The 17975-nt window shown below is 47.7% G+C and overlaps 3 protein-coding genes across 3 annotated transcripts in view; 2 read left to right on the plus strand and 1 right to left on the minus strand.

Moving 5' to 3' along the window:
* Window positions 1–17975, minus strand: part of bltp3a (bridge-like lipid transfer protein family member 3A) — a 78608-nt gene that overhangs the window by 12151 nt on the left and 48482 nt on the right. Inside the window, exons 14-18 of the mRNA XM_083769583.1 lie at window positions 17339–17801; window positions 4473–4790; window positions 2286–2418; window positions 1079–1408; window positions 63–238 (exon numbers count right to left, since the gene is read on the minus strand). Coding sequence (XP_083625709.1) covers window positions 63–238; window positions 1079–1408; window positions 2286–2418; window positions 4473–4790; window positions 17339–17801 — 1420 coding nt within the window. The remainder of the gene's footprint in view (window positions 1–62; window positions 239–1078; window positions 1409–2285; window positions 2419–4472; window positions 4791–17338; window positions 17802–17975) is intronic.
* LOC310861295 (nuclear factor 7, ovary-like) lies at window positions 10018–11452 on the plus strand (the record flags this gene model as incomplete). The annotated part of the gene is made up of 1 exon (XM_083768696.1): window positions 10018–11452. Exon 1 carries the CDS (start codon window positions 10073–10075, stop codon window positions 11450–11452), a length of 1380 nt encoding a protein of 459 aa, XP_083624822.1. The 5' UTR covers window positions 10018–10072.
* Window positions 14323–15708, plus strand: LOC310861296 (E3 ubiquitin-protein ligase TRIM35-like; the record flags this gene model as incomplete). The annotated part of the gene is made up of 1 exon (XM_083768697.1): window positions 14323–15708. One exon carries the CDS (start codon window positions 14323–14325, stop codon window positions 15706–15708), a length of 1386 nt encoding a protein of 461 aa, XP_083624823.1.

Here is a 17975-nt window from a genome sequence, read left to right on the forward strand (position 1 = left end):
ACGACTGTAGTGGGTGAATTTGGTCTCTGTATATTTGTTTTTTTACTACTAGTGTACTGTACCGGAATCCATGAGAACAACGAAGGTGTCACTGAGGTCACTGTCCAATGACATGTGGTCGTCAGGCAGACTTCCGTCCATGATGTCGCTGTCCAAGGAACTCTGGGAAGGTGAGTTCTTCATGGACTGTAGGCGTGAAGCCAGGGAGGGGGAGGAGCTCTCTGAGCGCTGGGCGTCCCTACATGTAGACACACACACACACACACACACACACACACACACACACACACACACACACACACACAAAGAAGAAACCGGTGTAGGACAAAGTATGGAACACGTGCCCTCCCCACTCGGCGTCCCTCCTCCAAACATGAGCCAATGGTGTTTGTGTAGACACTCAACACAGTGGATTCAAACCCAAAACCCCTGCAGTGGTGAGCAGGCACCTTACCACTGAGTAGTACGCTACGCTGTTCGCTCTTTCTTGCACTCTTTATTCTATCCCTTTGTTTGCTGTGCTCTCTGTCTGATGTTATTGTATTTATGCTGCTGCATTGTCGGAAGGAAGCCAAACTATAATAAGCTTTACTCTTTATTTTTATTATTATAATTTTTATCCCACGATTTTGTAACCCATTTTTCACCCCTGTGTAAATTATCTAATGTGATCCTGGGCTCTACACACCCTCCGCCAACCTAGTCCCCATATATGGGGGACAAGGGGAGAGCAACGGTCTTGAACTCATGCTTCCTTCATGCCTGAGTGTCCAAGTTGCTCCTTTACACCTGACAGGGGGGAGTTTCCCTGGTTGGACGTAGCGCGTGGAAGGAACACGTTATTCCAACCAGTTCCAGCGTCCCCAGCGGGAATCGAACCCAGGACCTTCTACTGTAGCGGTGAGGCGACAGCACTACCAACTGTGCCACCGTGCCCCCATAAGTTAATAAGTTTTACTCTTATGTCCCTGTACATAAGACGTAACAATAAAGTACAGCCTTGAACCCCAGAGGACTTACTTTAGCTGCGGGGTGAACAGAGGACTTACTTTAGCTGCGGGGTGAACAGAGGACTTACTTTAGCTGCGGGGTGAACAGCTTGCTCATCCCGGAGCCGCGGCTGAACATGCTGAAGGCGTCCTTGGTGATGGACAGCGCCCCCTTGGTCAGGTCCAGGGAGACGCTCAAGGCATCCTTGGTGACGTCCTTGGTGACGCTGATGGCACTGGACAGCTCCCCCTCCAGGCTGAAGGTGGAAGGGTCCCGGGACAGGCCGTCGGGAGGGGACAGAGAGGGCGAGAGGACCAGGGCGCCGAGCCCCTCGTCCCCTCCGTCCCCTCCTCCTGTCACCTCCTCCAGCTCCTCCACCGCCTCACAGGCCTCCTCCACCGCCACCCCGTCACCAGGCCTGTTAGTGGACCACAAATAACTGGGATTAGGTACTTAACCCATTCAGGCCTGACGTCGAAATAAAAAAAAATAGTTTTCTAAATCATGACAATTTTCTGAAAGATTTGAGGCACATTTTAACTATTTTTCAAAAATAGCAGACCTACAAGCTCATGGCGCGCGCTATGAGCTTGTAGATCTGCTATTTTTCAATAGCTAAATTATAACATAATGTATGTAACCACCAAAAGGGGTTCCCGTTCAAAATGGTTAATTGTGTTTTTGACATTATAACATGTCTAATGCCACAGCAAAGATTGCACTGGGCAGACGAATGTTTTTTTTTTTCTTTCTTCAAATGTTCGAATGTTCTGTCGGAGGATAAGCCCCTTTAAAATAAATAATGTAATATTGACAACATATGCCACATTATATAATATTCATAGATCATTATTAAATAAACTGCTGCCATTTTTTCCTATTCTCTTTTTATTTGTTGATGACATGTATTCATGTGTTCATTCATATGCCATGCCATATTGATGAATTGAATACATAGGTCCACAATGGAAAAAGTCCCCAGGACCCCCCCCCCCCCCCCCCCCCATTACTGAGGTGTACCATTAAGCGCAACAGCACTGATTAGCTACACCTGGCCAACGGAGCAGCTGCTCCATGGATTACACCTCAGTAATGGCCGCGCCCAGGGCACCCCTCTGTGAATCGGTCTATACGTCCTCCGTACCTGCTTACATGTTTGACTATTCAATCAGCCAGTCAATAAAAAAAAAGTCAAATTCGGATCGATTTTTACAATTCTAATGATTATGCAGAAACAATGACCTCATGACCGCACAGATAACCGTATTCCGTACTCAGGCGAGACGGTGGCTTACCCGTCGGGTCCCTCCTGCTCCACGCCGTCGGCGGCGACACCGTTCACTACGGCGCAGTCCTCCAGGACGGACGGGCGACGGGAGTGATGGGAGGGGGACACGTCTGAGTCCGTCATGCTGGGACTGTCCGTCTCTGGAAATGGACGGAGACATTTAGCAGGATCCGGGAACCAACCATAAGTTTCCCGGAAAAACCGGGGTTGTATCACACTGTCAGAGGAGCTGCTATGTGGAGTTCACGTCTGACATACAATTATAATACCAGTGCTTGTCAAATTGTTTTAGATTCCAAGGACCACCATTACTCTGAGAGTGGACAAATATACAACCAAATGCACCCTCACAGGTCACATTTGATTCTATGTATACAGCGCACTCTCAGTTACAGACCCACAAGGGTCCATTGGGTCCACAAATTCACGAGGTGAGTGCTAGGGGGGTGAGGTGGAGTCTGAAGAGGTGAATGCTAGGGGGTGAGAGGTGGAGTCTGAAGAGGTGAGTGCTAGGGGGTGAGGTGGAGTCTGAAGAGGTGAGTGCTAGGGGGTGAGGTGAGAGCTAGGGGGTGAGGTGAGAGCTAGGGGGTGAGGTGGAGTCTGAAGAGGTGAGTGCTAGGGGGTGAGGTGGAGTCTGAAGAGGTGAGTGCTATAGGGGTGGAGTCTGAAGAGGTGAGTGCTAGGGGGTGAGGTGGAGTCTGAAGAGGTGAGTGCTAGGGGGTGAGGTGGAGTCTGAAGAGGTGAGTGCAAGGGGGTGAGGTGGAGTCTGAAGAGGTGAGTGCAAGGGGGTGAGGTGGAGTCTGAAGAGGTGAGTGCAAGGGGGTGAGGTGGAGTCTGAAGAGGTGAGTGCAAGGGGGTGAGGTGGAGTCTGAAGAGGTGAGTGCTACGAGGTGGAGTCTGAAGAGGTGAGTGCAAGGGGGTGAGGTGGAGTCTAGAGAGGTGAGTGCTAGGGGGTGAGGTGGAGTCTGAAGAGGTGAGTGCTAGGGGGTGAGGTGGAGTCTGAAGAGGTGAGTGCTATAGGGGTGGAGTCTGAAGAGGTGAGTGCTAGGGGGTGAGGTGGAGTCTGAAGAGGTGAGTGCTAGGGGGTGAGGTGGAGTCTGAAGAGGTGAGTGCAAGGGGGTGAGGTGGAGTCTGAAGAGGTGAGTGCAAGGGGGTGAGGTGGAGTCTGAAGAGGTGAGTGCTATAGGGGTGGAGTCTGAAGAGGTGAGTGCTAGGGGGTGGAGTCTGAAGAGGTGAGTGCTACGAGGTGGAGTCTGAAGAGGTGAGTGCAAGGGGGTGAGGTGGAGTCTAGAGAGGTGAGTGCTAGGGGGTGGGGTGGAGTCTGAAGAGGTGAGTGCTAGGGGGTGGGGTGGAGTCTGAAGAGGTGAGTGCTATGGGGTGGAGTCTGAAGAGGTGAGTGCTAGGGGGTGAGGTGGAGTCTGAAGAGGTGAGTGCTAGGGGGTGGAGTCTGAAGAGGTGAGTGCTAGGGGGTGAGGTGGAGTCTGTAGAGGTGAGTGCTAGGGGGTGAGGTGGAGTCTGAAGAGGTGAGTGCTAGGGGGTGAGGTGGAGTCTGAAGAGGTGAGTGCTAGGGGGGTGAGGTGGAGTCTGAAGAGGTGAGTGCTAGGGGGTGAGGTGGAGTCTGAAGAGGTGAGTGCTAGGGGGTGGAGTCTGAAGAGGTGAGTGCTAGGGGGTGGGGTGGAGTCTAGAGAGGTGAGTGCTAGGGGGTGAGGTGGAGTCTGAAGAGGTGAGTGCTAGGGGGTGGGGTGGAGTCTGAAGAGGTGAGTGCTAGGGGGTGAGGTGGAGTCTGAAGAGGTGAGTGCTATAGGGGTGGAGTCTGAAGAGGTGAGTGCTAGGGGGTGGAGTCTGAAGAGGTGAGTGCTAGGGGGTGGAGTCTGAAGAGGTGAGTGCTAGGGGGTGAGGTGGAGTCTGAAGAGGTGAGTGCTAGGGGGTGAGGTGGAGTCTGAAGAGGTGAGTGCTAGGGGGTGAGGTGGAGTCTGAAGAGGTGAGTGCTAGGGGGTGGAGTCTGAAGAGGTGAGTGCTAGGGGGTGAGGTGGAGTCTGAAGAGGTGAGTGCTAGGGGGTGGAGTCTGAAGAGGTGAGTGCTAGGGGGTGGAGTCTGAAGAGGTGAGTGCTAGGGGGTGAGGTGGAGTCTGAAGAGGTGAGTGCTAGGGGGTGGAGTCTGAAGAGGTGAGTGCTAGGGGGTGAGGTGGAGCTACCTGGGGTGTGAGGCACCTGGTCCTCTGGCTCCGTAGAGGAGGGGGGCAGCAGGAAGCCCAGCTCCACCGAATCCACCAGGAGGGCAATGCACATGGTAGAGGCCCCTCCCCCTCCCTGCTGCTGCTCCTCCTCCTCCTGGGTGGGCTCCGCCCCCAGCTCCGCCCCCAGGCGCACCATGGCGTCCTTCATCCTCAACAGGGCCACGTACTGGTAGTGGTTGAGCCACACCCGCAGCGGCGTGATGCTCTGAACCAGGACGTGTACGGACGCCTCCGAGGAGACCTCGCCCCCTGGTGGCTGGAGGACAGCGCCGGGATCTGCAGGCAGTGGAGGACATAATGTATACTGTTATTTAATTTTTTACTTAAAACCCATTGTGGGCTTGAACCCCTATCTATTGAAAAATAGCAGATCTACAAGCTCATAGCCACCGAGTGGCGCGCTAGCTGGCGCTGGCTGGCTGGGTGGGTATGAGCATGAAAACAGCATGGTTGTTTTTCACCACCTGTGCGCAACACACACACACAAACACACACGCACATATTAACTGTATATATGATGATTTCGGGTGTGCCAGTACAGTACAGTGACAGTACAGTACAGTACAGTAGAGGGACCGGCACACGGTAACTCTGTCATTTCTCAACCGTTTCGGACATTGGGCGGCACGCCGGAACCGGCCCAGCCCCCTGTGCCCGTTCCTGGGGATCTGGAACCTTTACACAAAGGCACATGTTGGCCACAAACAGAAGAGACAAACATACAAACAGAAGAGACAAACATACAAACATGTACAAACAGAAGAGACAAACATACAAACATGTACAAATAGAAGAGACAAACATACAAACATGTACAAACAGAAGAGACAAACATACAAACATGTACAAACAGAAGAGACAAACATACAAACATGTACAAACAGAAGAGACGAACATACAAACATGTACAAACAGAAGAGACGAACATACAAACATGTACAAACAGAAGAGACGAACATACAAACATGTACAAACAGAAGAGACGAACATACAAACATGTACAAACAGAAGAGACGAACATACAAACATGTACAAACAGAAGAGACGAACATACAAACATGTACAAACAGAAGAGACAAACATACAAACATGTACAAACAGAAGAGACAAACATACAAACATGTACAAACAGAAGAGACAAACATACAAACATGTACAAACAGAAGAGACAAACATACAAACATGTACAAACAGAAGAGACAAACATACAAACATGTACAAACAGAAGAGACAAACATACAAACATGTACAAACAGAAGAGACAAACATACAAACATGTACAAACAGAAGAGACGAACATACAAACATGTTAGCTACAAACAGAAGAGACGAACATACAAACATGTACAAACAGAAGAGACAAACATACAAACATGTTAGCTACAAACAGAAGAGACAAACACACTAGAAACAGGTAGGCCACAAAAAGAAGAGAGAACGAATGAAGCTCGCTCACACGTATAATAGTAGTCACAATAAATGACATATTATTATAAATGAGTGTGAATCAATTACACAAAATAATCAATCCTGGTGTGTGCGCGGACCTTTATAGGCCAAAACATGATAGATTAGTGCCACCGTGATTTTAAATGTAGTAAAGTATTTGGAGTAGATTTTCTTCCGTGGCGTACTGGGAGTGCGCGGGCAAACTTTCACGCAGGTAGCTGCACACAGAACGCAGACACACGCAGGTAGCTGCACACAGAACGCAGACACACGCAGGTAGCTGCACACAGAACGCAGACACACGCAGGTAGCTGCACACAGAACGCAGACACACGCAGGTAGCTGCACACAGAACGCAGACACACGCAGGTAGCTGCACACAGAACGCAGACACACGCAGGTAGCTGCACACAGAACGCAGACACACGCAGGTAGCTGCACACAGAACGCAGACACATGCAGGTAGCTGCACACAGAACGCAGACACACGCAGGTAGCTGCACACAGAACGCAGACACACGCAGGTAGCTGCACACAGAACGCAGACACACGCAGGTAGCTGCACACAGAACGCAGACACATGCAGGTAGCTGCACACAGAACGCAGACACACGCAGGTAGCTGCACACAGAACGCAGACACACTGTAGCCCGAGTTGCACCCGGTCGAACCTGCCTAGCATGGTCAACCACTCCCCCTTGAAATCGCACTGCATTTCTTTCTCTCCCAGAATGGAATGAGAAAGAACTAGTGCCTGTCAGGGTGGATTTGTGTGTGTGTGTGTGTGTGTGGTGTGCACACACACACCTACATGTGTGGGCATGCGCACTTTACCACAGGTCTGTCAAAGGCAGCTCCACCTCTTGCCTGATCAGATTCAGATCAGATTCACATTCAGATCAAACACACAACGTTCCAGACTCGGCACACCGAGACGCAGATGAAGGAACAGTTTAGGAAGATGCATCAGTTTGTACATGATGAAGAGGAGGCCAGGATCACCGAACTGAGGGAGGAAGAGCAGCAGAAGAGTCAGATGATGAAGGAGAAGATGGAGGGTCTGAACAGAGACATATCAACCGTTTCAGACACAATCAGAGCCATAGAGGAGGACTTGAGAGCTGAACACATCTCATTCCTGCAGAACTACAAGACCACGATGGAGAGCGTCCAGCTCACACTGCAGGACCCACAGCCGGTCTCAGGAGCACTGATAGACGTGGCCAAACACCTGGGCAACCTGGCCTTCAGAGTCTGGGACAAGATGAAGGACATTGTCTCCTACACTCCTGTCATTCTGGACCCCAACACTGCCCATCCAGTATACACCCTGTCTGATGATCTGACCAGCGTGACATGGGGATTGAAACAGAAGCTCCCTGAAAATCCAGAGAGATTTGACCATGTCAGCCTTGTCCTTGGTTCTGAGGGCTTTAACTCAGGGAGTCACAGCTGGGATGTTGAGGTTGGAGACAATACATACTGGGATGTAGGTGTGTTAGCAGAGTCCTACCAGAGGAAGGGAAACACAGGGGGTCCATTCTGGACAATATGGTTATGTAACGGTGAATACACAGCATCCTACTCAGAGCAAGACACTGATCTCTCATTGAAGCAAAAGCCTCAGAGGATCAGAATCCAACTGGACTGGAATGAAGGAAAGCTGTCATTCTGTGATCCTGATACTAACACACACATACACACCTTCACACACAGGTTCACTGACACACTCTTTCAATGCATTTACTCTGTTCCTGGTACTCTGAAGATCTTACCTAGATCAGTCTAACTCTGGACAATGTATGATGACGATGATAACGATGACGAAAACAAAGATGATGATAAATGATAGATTGATCAAAAAGGATTTTTAATTTCTACACATTAAACGTCAGTAGTGGTAATAATGTTAACATGAATAACCTGATATTGATTATGACAGTGGCAATATTTGTTGGTATAATATTGGTGGTTTATTAAAAACCAATAGTAATAAGTTGTTTTGGATAAGACATGTGTGTGAATGTGAATCCCTAGACTCCTTCAAAACAGCTCCCAAAGAGCACTTACGGGCGGCTGCAATACGAAACTGACCGCTGTAAAAAAGGTTAAAGTCCCCCCTCCCTATTTTTATTTCTTGATAGTGTGGGGGAGCTTTCACACATGCACGCTCATGCATGTGGCAGACCTGCATGTGCAGACACACACACACACACACACACGCGCGTGAAAGTTTTAAGATTTTGTTTTGCAGTCTTTTGTGGTCATTTGCCTTTTTAAGTGGTGCAACCACTCCAAGGAACAGCAATGTCCGTGTTCACCTACCTATGTGTTCACCTATGTAGCCACAAGACGCGCAAACGCGGGAAGCGAACGCAGCTCGTAAATTGCAATAACAACAATTAGAATAAATTACGTACTTTTTTTTCCTTTTTAGTTAGTAATTTTTTAAGTTTTCTACTGTGTGTGTGTGTGTGTGTGTGTGTGTGTGTGTGTGTGTGTGTGTGTGTGTGTGTGTGTGTGTGTGCTACAGCTGCGCCCTCTGGTGGCGGGCGGGTGGTGTCACAGCGGGACAGACAGACACACAGACAGACACACAGACATGATCTGCAGGGTCTCATAGTTAGTGCTCAATGCATTCGCAATCACTGCGTTCGCAATCACTGCGTTCGCAATGAGCACCAGTATATGACTATGAGTACCAGTAGGGGCGCTGTTGTGCCAGAAACAGAGAGAGAGATATAGTATTAGTGCTGCACTGTTGCCTGCTAATGAGAAAGAGAGAGAAAGAGGAGAGGAGGGGGAGAGAGAGGGGAGTTGCACCACACAGTTCACACAGGTGTGATTTTTTGGCCTATCCGTGGGCGCCTACTAAATAAAAATCATATTGTGGTGGCTGGTCATGATTGTGTGGTGGTGGCCATACAGTAATGCGAACACTAGTGTACATCATGGATTATTGTTTTGGCATAGAAGTGTTTATTTGTATGTCTTTTTCTGATTAATTAATATGGAGGACCCTCATGTAAACAAGTCTTAGTGCTTTTTTCTGGTTTTATCCTCTTAGCAGATTTTGTATTGACTGACCTGTACCTTCCTTGAACTGCACCCATTCTACTAACTGTAAATACATTTTGTATTGACTGACCTGTACCTTCCTTGATCTGCACCCATTCTACAAACTGTAAATACATTTTGTATTGACTGACCTGTACCTTCCTTGATCTGCACCCATTCTACAAACTGTAAATACATTTTTACAACCAGGCTAGTTCCTGATGCATGGCAGAGACACTTAAAGGACCACTTCACCACTTTTCAACCTATCTTCATATAACAGGTCGTCACTAATAATAATCATGATAAAATGGCACAATTCTTTCCTACTCAGTCTGTGTCTCATAGGAGGGCTGTGGGCAGTTCAGAAACCCATCCACCAGTGACATCATCGTTAGGCAAGTAATTTTGTATAATCGTGAGAACGATGGCTTCCATTTTCGCATTACAACTTTTCAGAACAGGAAAGCCTGAACTTTCTATTGGCTTGGATTCCTCATCGATGATGTCACTGGTGGACGGGTTTCTGAACTGCCCATTTTTATCATGATCATTAGTGAGGACCTGTTATATGAAGATAGGTTGAAAAGTGGTCCTTTAAGACCTATCTGCTGCTAAAGAGCAGGTAGTGCATGGCTGCCTCTGTCGTGGTGCTGTTAAAGGGTTAATGTGAGGCGTACGGTTTGTTGTAAAGCACTTTGAACAGTCAAAGTTCACTCTGACACCATAAGAACACAACCTTTTCATTCTGCTACCTTTATTGTCTGTACTAAATATAATAAATATATAAAAAGACCGTCCTTTCTCATTCAAACAATTCAATGTGTGGAGTATACGGTGTGTGTGTGTGTGTGTGTGCGCGCGCACACACACCTACAAGTGTGGGCGGGCGCACTTTACCACAGGTCTGTCAGGGTTGACGTCACGCCTACCTAGTTGTGACGTCATCCCCTCCTTATATAAGGCCTATTGCCAGAACCAAAGAAGAGGGAGAGTTACCACGACTGACTGGCAGAGTTCATTGTTGACTGCGTGAGCGAGTGTTTGTTAAAATGGCTTCCAAGTCGTCTCTCTCTGAAGAGGACTTTTCCTGTCCCGTGTGCCGTGACATCTTTAAAGATCCCGTTCTCCTGTTGTGTAGCCACAGCTTCTGTAAAGCCTGTCTGCAGGAATGGTGGCGAGAGAAGACAATAAAGGAGTGTCCAGTTTGTAAGGAAATATCTTTGATGGATCGTCCACCTCGTAACCTGGCTCTGAAGAACCTGTGTGAGGCCTTCACACAGGAGAGACATCAGAGAACGTCAGCAGGCTCTGAGGATCTCTGCAGTCTGCATGCTGAGAAACTCAAACTGTTCTGTCTGGAATGTCAACAGCCAGTGTGTCTTGTGTGTCTTCATTCAGAAAAACACGCCAAACACAGTTTCAGGCCAATCAATGAAGCTGCTCTGGATCACAAGGAGGAGGTCCACAAATCACTGAAGCCTTTACAGGACAAACTGAAGGTCTTTATTAAAACTAAAACAAAGTACTATCAAACAGCAGAACACATTACGTTCCAGACTCGGCACACAGAGACGCATATGAAGGAACAGTTTAAGAAGATGCATCAGTTTCTACATGATGAAGAGGAGGCCAAGATCACTTCACTGAGGGAGGAAGAGCAGCAGAAGAGTCAGATGATGAAGGAGAAGATGGAGGGTCTGAACAGAGACATATCAACCGTTTCACACACGATCAGAGCCATAGAGGAGGAGCTGAGAGCCGAACACGTCTCATTCCTGCAGAACTACAAGACCACGATGGAGAGAGTCCAGCTCACACTGCAGGACCCACAGCCGGTCTCAGGAGCACTGATAGACGAGGCCAAACACCTGGGCAACCTGGCCTTCAGAGTCTGGGACAAGATGAAGGACATTGTCTCCTACACTCCTGTCATTCTGGACCCCAACACTGCCCATCCATTATACACCCTGTCTGATGATCTGACCAGCGTGACAGAGGGAGAGAAACAGAAGCTCCCTGAAAATCCAGAGAGATTTGACCAGAGAGGCCTTGTCCTTGGTTCTGAGGGCTTTAACTCAGGGAGTCACAGCTGGGATGTTGAGGTTGGAGACAATACACACTGGGAAGTAGGTGTGTTAGCAGAGTCCTACGAGAGGAAGGGAACCACAGGGGGTCCAATCTGGACAATATGGTTAAATTACGGTGAATACACAGCATTCTCCTCAGGGTCATACACTGTCCTCTCATTGAAGCAGAAGCCTCAGAGGATCAGAGTCCAACTGGACTGGAATGAAGGAAAGCTGTCATTCTGTGATCCTGATACTAACACACACATACACACCTTCACACACAGGTTCACTGACACACTCCTTCCATACATTGCAACTGGTCCTGGTGGTACTCTGAAGATCTTACCTAGATCAGTCTAACTCTGGACAATGTATGATGATGATGATAAAGATGACGAAAACAAAGATGATGATAAATAATATTGATCAAAAATGCTTTTTGTTTTCTACACATTAAACGTCAGTAGTGGTAATAATGTTAACATTGATAACCTGATATTGATTATGACAGTGGCAATAGTTGTGGGTATAATATTGGTGGTTTATTAACCCATAACAACCTGAGGCCAAATGCCTTCTAAATCAGTAGTTCTCACACTTTAAAGAGTTTTTTTTTTAATGTTCATAAACATGTATAGCTCGCAGCATGGCACGAAGTGAAGTCACACGCTGTGAGCTTGTAGATCTGCTATTTTATATAGCCAACACTAAAATCTAAAGTGACACAGATGCTTTCCAGGTTTTAATTGGTTAAAAACAATAGTAATAAGTTGTTTTGGATAAGACATGTGTGTGAATGTGAATCCCTAGACTCCTTCAAAACAGCTCCCAAAGAGCACTTACGGGCGGCTGCAATACGAAACTGACCGCTGTGAAAAAGGTTAAAGTCCCCCCTCCCTATTTTTATTTCTTGATAGTGTGGGGGAGCTTTCACACATGCACGCTCATGCATGTGGCGGACCTGCATGTGCGCGCACACACACACAAACAAACACACACACACACACACACACACACACACACGCGCGTGAAAGTTTTATGATTTTGTTTTGCAGTCTGTTTTGGTTATTTGCCTTTTTGAGTGGTGCAACCACTCCAAGGAACAGCAATGTCCGTGTTCAGTGTTCACCTACCTATGTGTTCACCTATGTGGCCATGAGCACCAGTATATGACTATGAGTACCAGTAGGGCGCTGTTGTGCCAGAAACAGAGAGATATAGTATTTTTTTTTTTTAATATATTTTTTTTGCGGCTTACGCCTTTTTATTGATTTTTGAAGGGACAGACAGTAGGCTGACAGGAAACGGGAGAGAGATGGGGGGATGACATGCAGTAAAGGCCGTGTCGGGTCCGGGAGTCGAACCCGCGGCACACTGCGACTGGATTACCAGTCCGGTGCCCAGACCGTTACGCTACGGCCTGGGCCGAGAGATATAGTATTAGTGCTGCACTGTTGCCTGCTAATATGAGAGAGAGAGAGAGAGAGAGAGAGAGAGGGAGAGAGAGAGAGAGAGAGGGAGAGAGAAAGAGAAAGAGAGGGGGGAGAGGAGAGGGGGGGGAGAGAGAGGAGAGGGGAGTTGCACCACTCAGTTCACATTTTTTTAGCCTATCCGTGGGCGCCTACTAAAATAAATCATATTGTGGTGGCTGGTCATGATTGTGTGGTGGTGGCCATACAGTAATGCGAACACTAGTGTACATCATGGATTATTGTTTTGGCATAGAAGTGTTTATTTGTATGTCTTGTTCTGATTAATTAAAATGGAGGACCCTCATGTAAACAAGTCTTAGTGCTTTTTTCTGGTTTTATCCTCTTAGCAGATTTTGTATTGACTGACCTGTACCTTCCTTGATCTGCACCCATTCTACAAACTGTAAATACATTTTTACAACCAGGCTAGTTCCTGATGCATGGCAGAGACACTTAAAGGACCACTTCACCACTTTTCAACCTATCTTCATATAACAGGTCGTCACTAATAATAATCATGATAAAATGGCACAATTTTTTCCTACTCAGTCTGTGTCTCATAGGAGGGCTGTGGGCAGTTCAGAAACCCGTCCACCAGTGACATCATCGTTAGGCAAGTAATTTTGTATTATCGTGAGAACGATGGCTTCCATTTTCGCATTGCAACTTTTCAGAACAAGAAAGCCTGAACTTTCTTTTTTTAAATATATATTTTTATCCCACGATTTTGTAACCCATTTTTCACCCCTGTGTCAATCATCTAATGTGATCCTGGGCTCTACACACCCTCCGCCAACCTAGTCCCCATATATGGGAGACAAGGGGAGAGCAACGGACTTGAACTCATGCTTCCTTCATGCCCGAGTGTCCAAGTTGCTCCTATACACCTGACAGGGGGGAGTTTCCCTGGTTGGACATAGCGCGTGGAAGGAACACGTTATTCCAACCAGTTCCTTTCCCCTCCATCAGGCGCCCCGGCTGGCCAGGGGGAGGCAGTTTAGTGACCAGGATTACTGCATGTTTTTTGTGAGGGTACCTACCCTAGGGGACACGGGGAGAACATGCAAACTCCACACAGAAAGGCCCTTTCGCCAACCCCGCCTCGGGTATGGGCACTGATGACGCGGAGGAGGAAACACGCCGCCAGCACCCACAGTGTCCCGAGCGGGAATCGAACCAAGGACCTTCTAGCTGTGAGGCGACAGCACTACCAGCTGTGCCACCGTGCCCCTCTATTGGCTTGGATTTCTCATCGATGATGTCACTGGTGGACGGGTTTCTGAACTGCCCATTTTTATCATGATCATTAGTGAGGACTGAGGACCTGTTATATGAAGATAGGTTGAAAAGTGGTGAAGTGGTCCTTTAACACCTATCTGCTGCTAAAGAGCAGGCAGTGCATGGCTGCCTCTGTCGTGGTGCTGTTAAAGGGTTAATGTGAGGCGTACGGTTTGTTGTAAAGCACTTTGAACAGTCAAAGTTCACTCTGACACCATAAGAACACAACCTTTTCATTCTGCTACCTTTATTGTCTGTACTAAATATAATAAATATATAAAAAGACCGTCCTTTCTCATTCAAACAATTCAATGTGTGTATATTGTATACGGTGTCTGTCAGGGTTGACGTCACGCCTACCTAGTTGTGACGTCATCCCCTCCTTATATAAGGCCTATTGCCAGAACCAAAGAAGAGGGAGAGTTACCACGACTGACTGGCAGATTTCCTTGTTGACTGCGTGAGCGAGTTTTTGTTAAAATGGCTTCCAAGTCGTCTCTCTCTGAAGAGGACTTTTCCTGTCCTGTGTGCCGTGACATCTTTAAAGATCCCGTTCTCCTGTTGTGTAGCCACAGCTTCTGTAAAGCCTGTCTGCAGGAATGGTGGCGAGAGAAGACAATAAAGGAGTGTCCAGTTTGTAAGGAAATATCTTTGATGGATCGTCCACCTCGTAACCTGGCTCTGAAGAACCTGTGTGAGGCCTTCACACAGGAGAGACATCAGAGAACGTCAGCAGGCTCTGAGGATCTCTGCAGTCTGCATGCTGAGAAACTCAAACTGTTCTGTCTGGAATGTCAACAGCCAGCGTGTCTTGTGTGTCTTCATTCAGAAAAACACGCCAAACACAGTTTCAGGCCAATCAATGAAGCTGCTCTGGATCACAAGGAGGAGGTCCACAAATCACTGAAGCCTTTACATTTCAAACTGAAGGTCTTTATTAAAACTAAAAGAAAGTACGATCAAACAGCAAAACACATTACGTTCCAGACTCGGCACACAGAGACACAGATGAAGGAACAGTTTAAGAAGATGCATCAGTTTCTACATGATGAAGAGGAGGCCAGGATCACTGCACTGAGGGAGGAAGAGCAGCAGAAGAGTCAGATGATGAAGGAGAAGATGGAGGGTCTGAACAGAGACATATCAACCGTTTCACACACGATCAGAGCCATAGAGGAGGAGCTGAGAGCCGAACACGTCTCATTCCTGCAGAACTACAAGACCACGATGGAGAGAGTCCAGCTCACACTGCAGGATCCACAGCCGGTCTCGGGAGGAGCACTGATAGACGTGGCCAAACACCTGGGCAACCTGGCCTTCAGAGTCTGGGACAAGATGAAGGACATTGTCTCCTACACTCCTGTCATTCTGGACCCCAACACTGCCCATCCACAATACACCCTGTGTGATCTGACCAGCGTGACGGGGGGAGAGAAACAGAAGCTCCCTGACAATCCAGAGAGATTTGACCATGTCAGCCTTGTCCTTGGTTCTGAGGGCTTTAACTCAGGGAGTCACAGCTGGGATGTTGAGGTTGGAGACAATACACACTGGGAAGTAGGTGTGTTAGCAGAGTCCTACCAGAGGAAGGGAACCACAAGGGGTCCATACTGGACAATATGGTTAAATGAAGGTACAACTACACACACAGCATCCTCCTCAGGGTCATCCACTGATCTCTCATTGAAGCAGAAGCCTCAGAGGATCAGAGTCCAACTGGACTGGAATGAAGGAAGGCTGTCATTCTGTGATCCTGATACTAACACACACATACACACCTTCACACACAGGTTCACTGACACACTCTTTCCATTCATTCGCACTGAACATGGTGGTACTCTGAAGATCTTACCTAGATCAGTCTAACTCTGGACAATGTAAGATGATGATGATAACGATGACGAAAACAAAGATGATGATAAATGATAGATTGATCAAAAATGCTTTTTATCCCTGTGTCCCCTAGGGTAGATACCCTCACAAAAACATGCAGTAATCCTGGTCTCTAAACTGCCTCCCCCTGGCCAGCCGGGGCGCCTGATGGAGGGGAAAGGAACTGGTTGGAATAACGTGTTCCTTCCATGCGCTACGTCCAACCAGGGAAACTCTCCCCTGTCAGGTGTAAAGGAGCAACTTGGACACTCAGGCATGAAGGAAGCATGAGTTAAGTCCGTTGCTCTCCCCAGGTTGGTGGAGGGTGTGTAGAGCCCAGGATCACATTAGATGATTGACACAGGGGTGAAAAATGGGTTACAAAATTGTGGGATAAAAAAAAAAAAAAGAAAAAACGTCAGTAGTGGTAATAATGTTAACATTAATAACCTGATATTGATTATGACAGTGGCAATAGTTGTTGGTATAATATTGGTGGTTTATTAACCCATTACAACCTGAGGCTAAAATGCGTTCTAAATCAGTAGTTTTCACACTTTAAAGTTTATTCTTTTAAATGTTCATAAACATGTACAAACCTCGCAGTGTGGCACGAAGTTAAGTCACGCGCTGTGAGCTTGTAGATCAGCTATTTTTTATAGCCAACACTAAAATCTAAAGTAACACAGATGCTTTCCAGGTTTTAATTAGTTCGAAACCAATAGTAATAAGACTAGACTAGACTCCTTCAAAACAGCTCCCAAAGAGCACTTACGGGCGGCTGCAATACGAAACTGACCCCTGTAAAAAAGGTTAAAGTCGAGTGGCGTGCTACGAGCTTGTAGGTCTGCTATTTTTGAAAAATCGAAGACATTTTTAGAATCTGATCTCAGGTCAAAATGGGATCCAGGCGGGACCCTTAGGGTCCCTTGAGGGGGTTCCAAATGGACCCCTACAAGTCTGTAACACTGAAAGTGTACAAATAGTTCCTATTGTACACTCAATTAGAAAGAAAGATTGAGAACCACTAATCTAGGAATAAATAACAAATCCAGCAATTGTACAGTAAGAAGAATATCAAACAGTTGTGCAAACATCAACAAAAGATATTACTGTGAATTAAATTAAATGGAATAGCCATTAGACTGGCATACTGCCGATACCAGCATTTTAGGCAGTATTGGCAGATTTTCCAATAACTGGTTATCTGTTCCACCACTACCTACAGTACAGTTGTCTTTGTCGTTCTATAAACATAACATACAGTATGTGTTCCCTGCTGTTTGTTATTATCACATGTGCATGCTGGTATTGCTTGTTGTTTTTGCCTAGTACCATGGTTTTATTGTGCAATGGGTATATTTCCTCCATATGAACTCTGCTATTTAGGGTTGAAACAGGGGGGTGGGAGTGGCTATCTTTGGGAGAGCTTTTAGTTTAGTTTTGTCCCGTTTGTACAATATGTATGGTTATACTGTTGTATTGTTTTGTGATCAATGTATCTGTGTTGAGGACCCCCTCTAAAATGAGATGTGACATCTCAAGGTGCTTATCCTTTTAATAAAGGTATATATATATAAAACATCTCAAGGGGCGTATCCTTTCAATAAAGGTATATCCATACCTGCGGTGGAGGAGGGCGTGCTGCAGGTGAAGCCGTCCGGACGGCACATCCACAGCGACAGGGCGAAGGGCTCCACGAAGGGCTGCGTCTTGCCCCGGGGTCCGCGGCGCGCTCCGTCGAAGCCCAGCGTCACGCGGGACAGACTGAGCGACCAGACGTCGCGGCAGCGCGGCGGCGGCCTGCCGTCGGGGAGGGGCTGAGGCTCCGCCTCTTCCTGCGTGTGCAGCAGGAAGGCGAACGGCAGCGGGTTCAAGGCACTGTGGTCTCGGGGGAAGGGCCGGGGCCGGGCGGCGGGCCGGAAGAAGGGACGGGCGGAGAAGCCGGCGTAGGTGCCGCTGAGGTCGGCCCGCGTGCCGTGGGGGCAGTGGCGGGTGTTGCTGAGCGCCAGCGTCGGGACGAGGACGCTGAGGGACTGGGGACGCTCCGGGTGGTCCAGGATGGACGAGTCCAGGGGGAAGACCACCTGCAGAGACAGGAAAACATCATTGCCTTTATGTTGGTATAGGAGGCCATGAAGCCTGCAGAGACAGGAAAACAAACATCAATGCCTTTATGTTGGTATAGGAGGCCATGAAGCCTGCAGAGACAGGAAAACAAACATCAATGCCTTTATGTTGGTATAGGAGGCCATGAAGCC

The sequence above is a fragment of the Protomyctophum parallelum genome, assembly GCF_964188405.1.
Source record: "Protomyctophum parallelum genome assembly, chromosome: 7".
Lineage (NCBI taxonomy): Eukaryota > Metazoa > Chordata > Actinopteri > Myctophiformes > Myctophidae > Protomyctophum > Protomyctophum parallelum.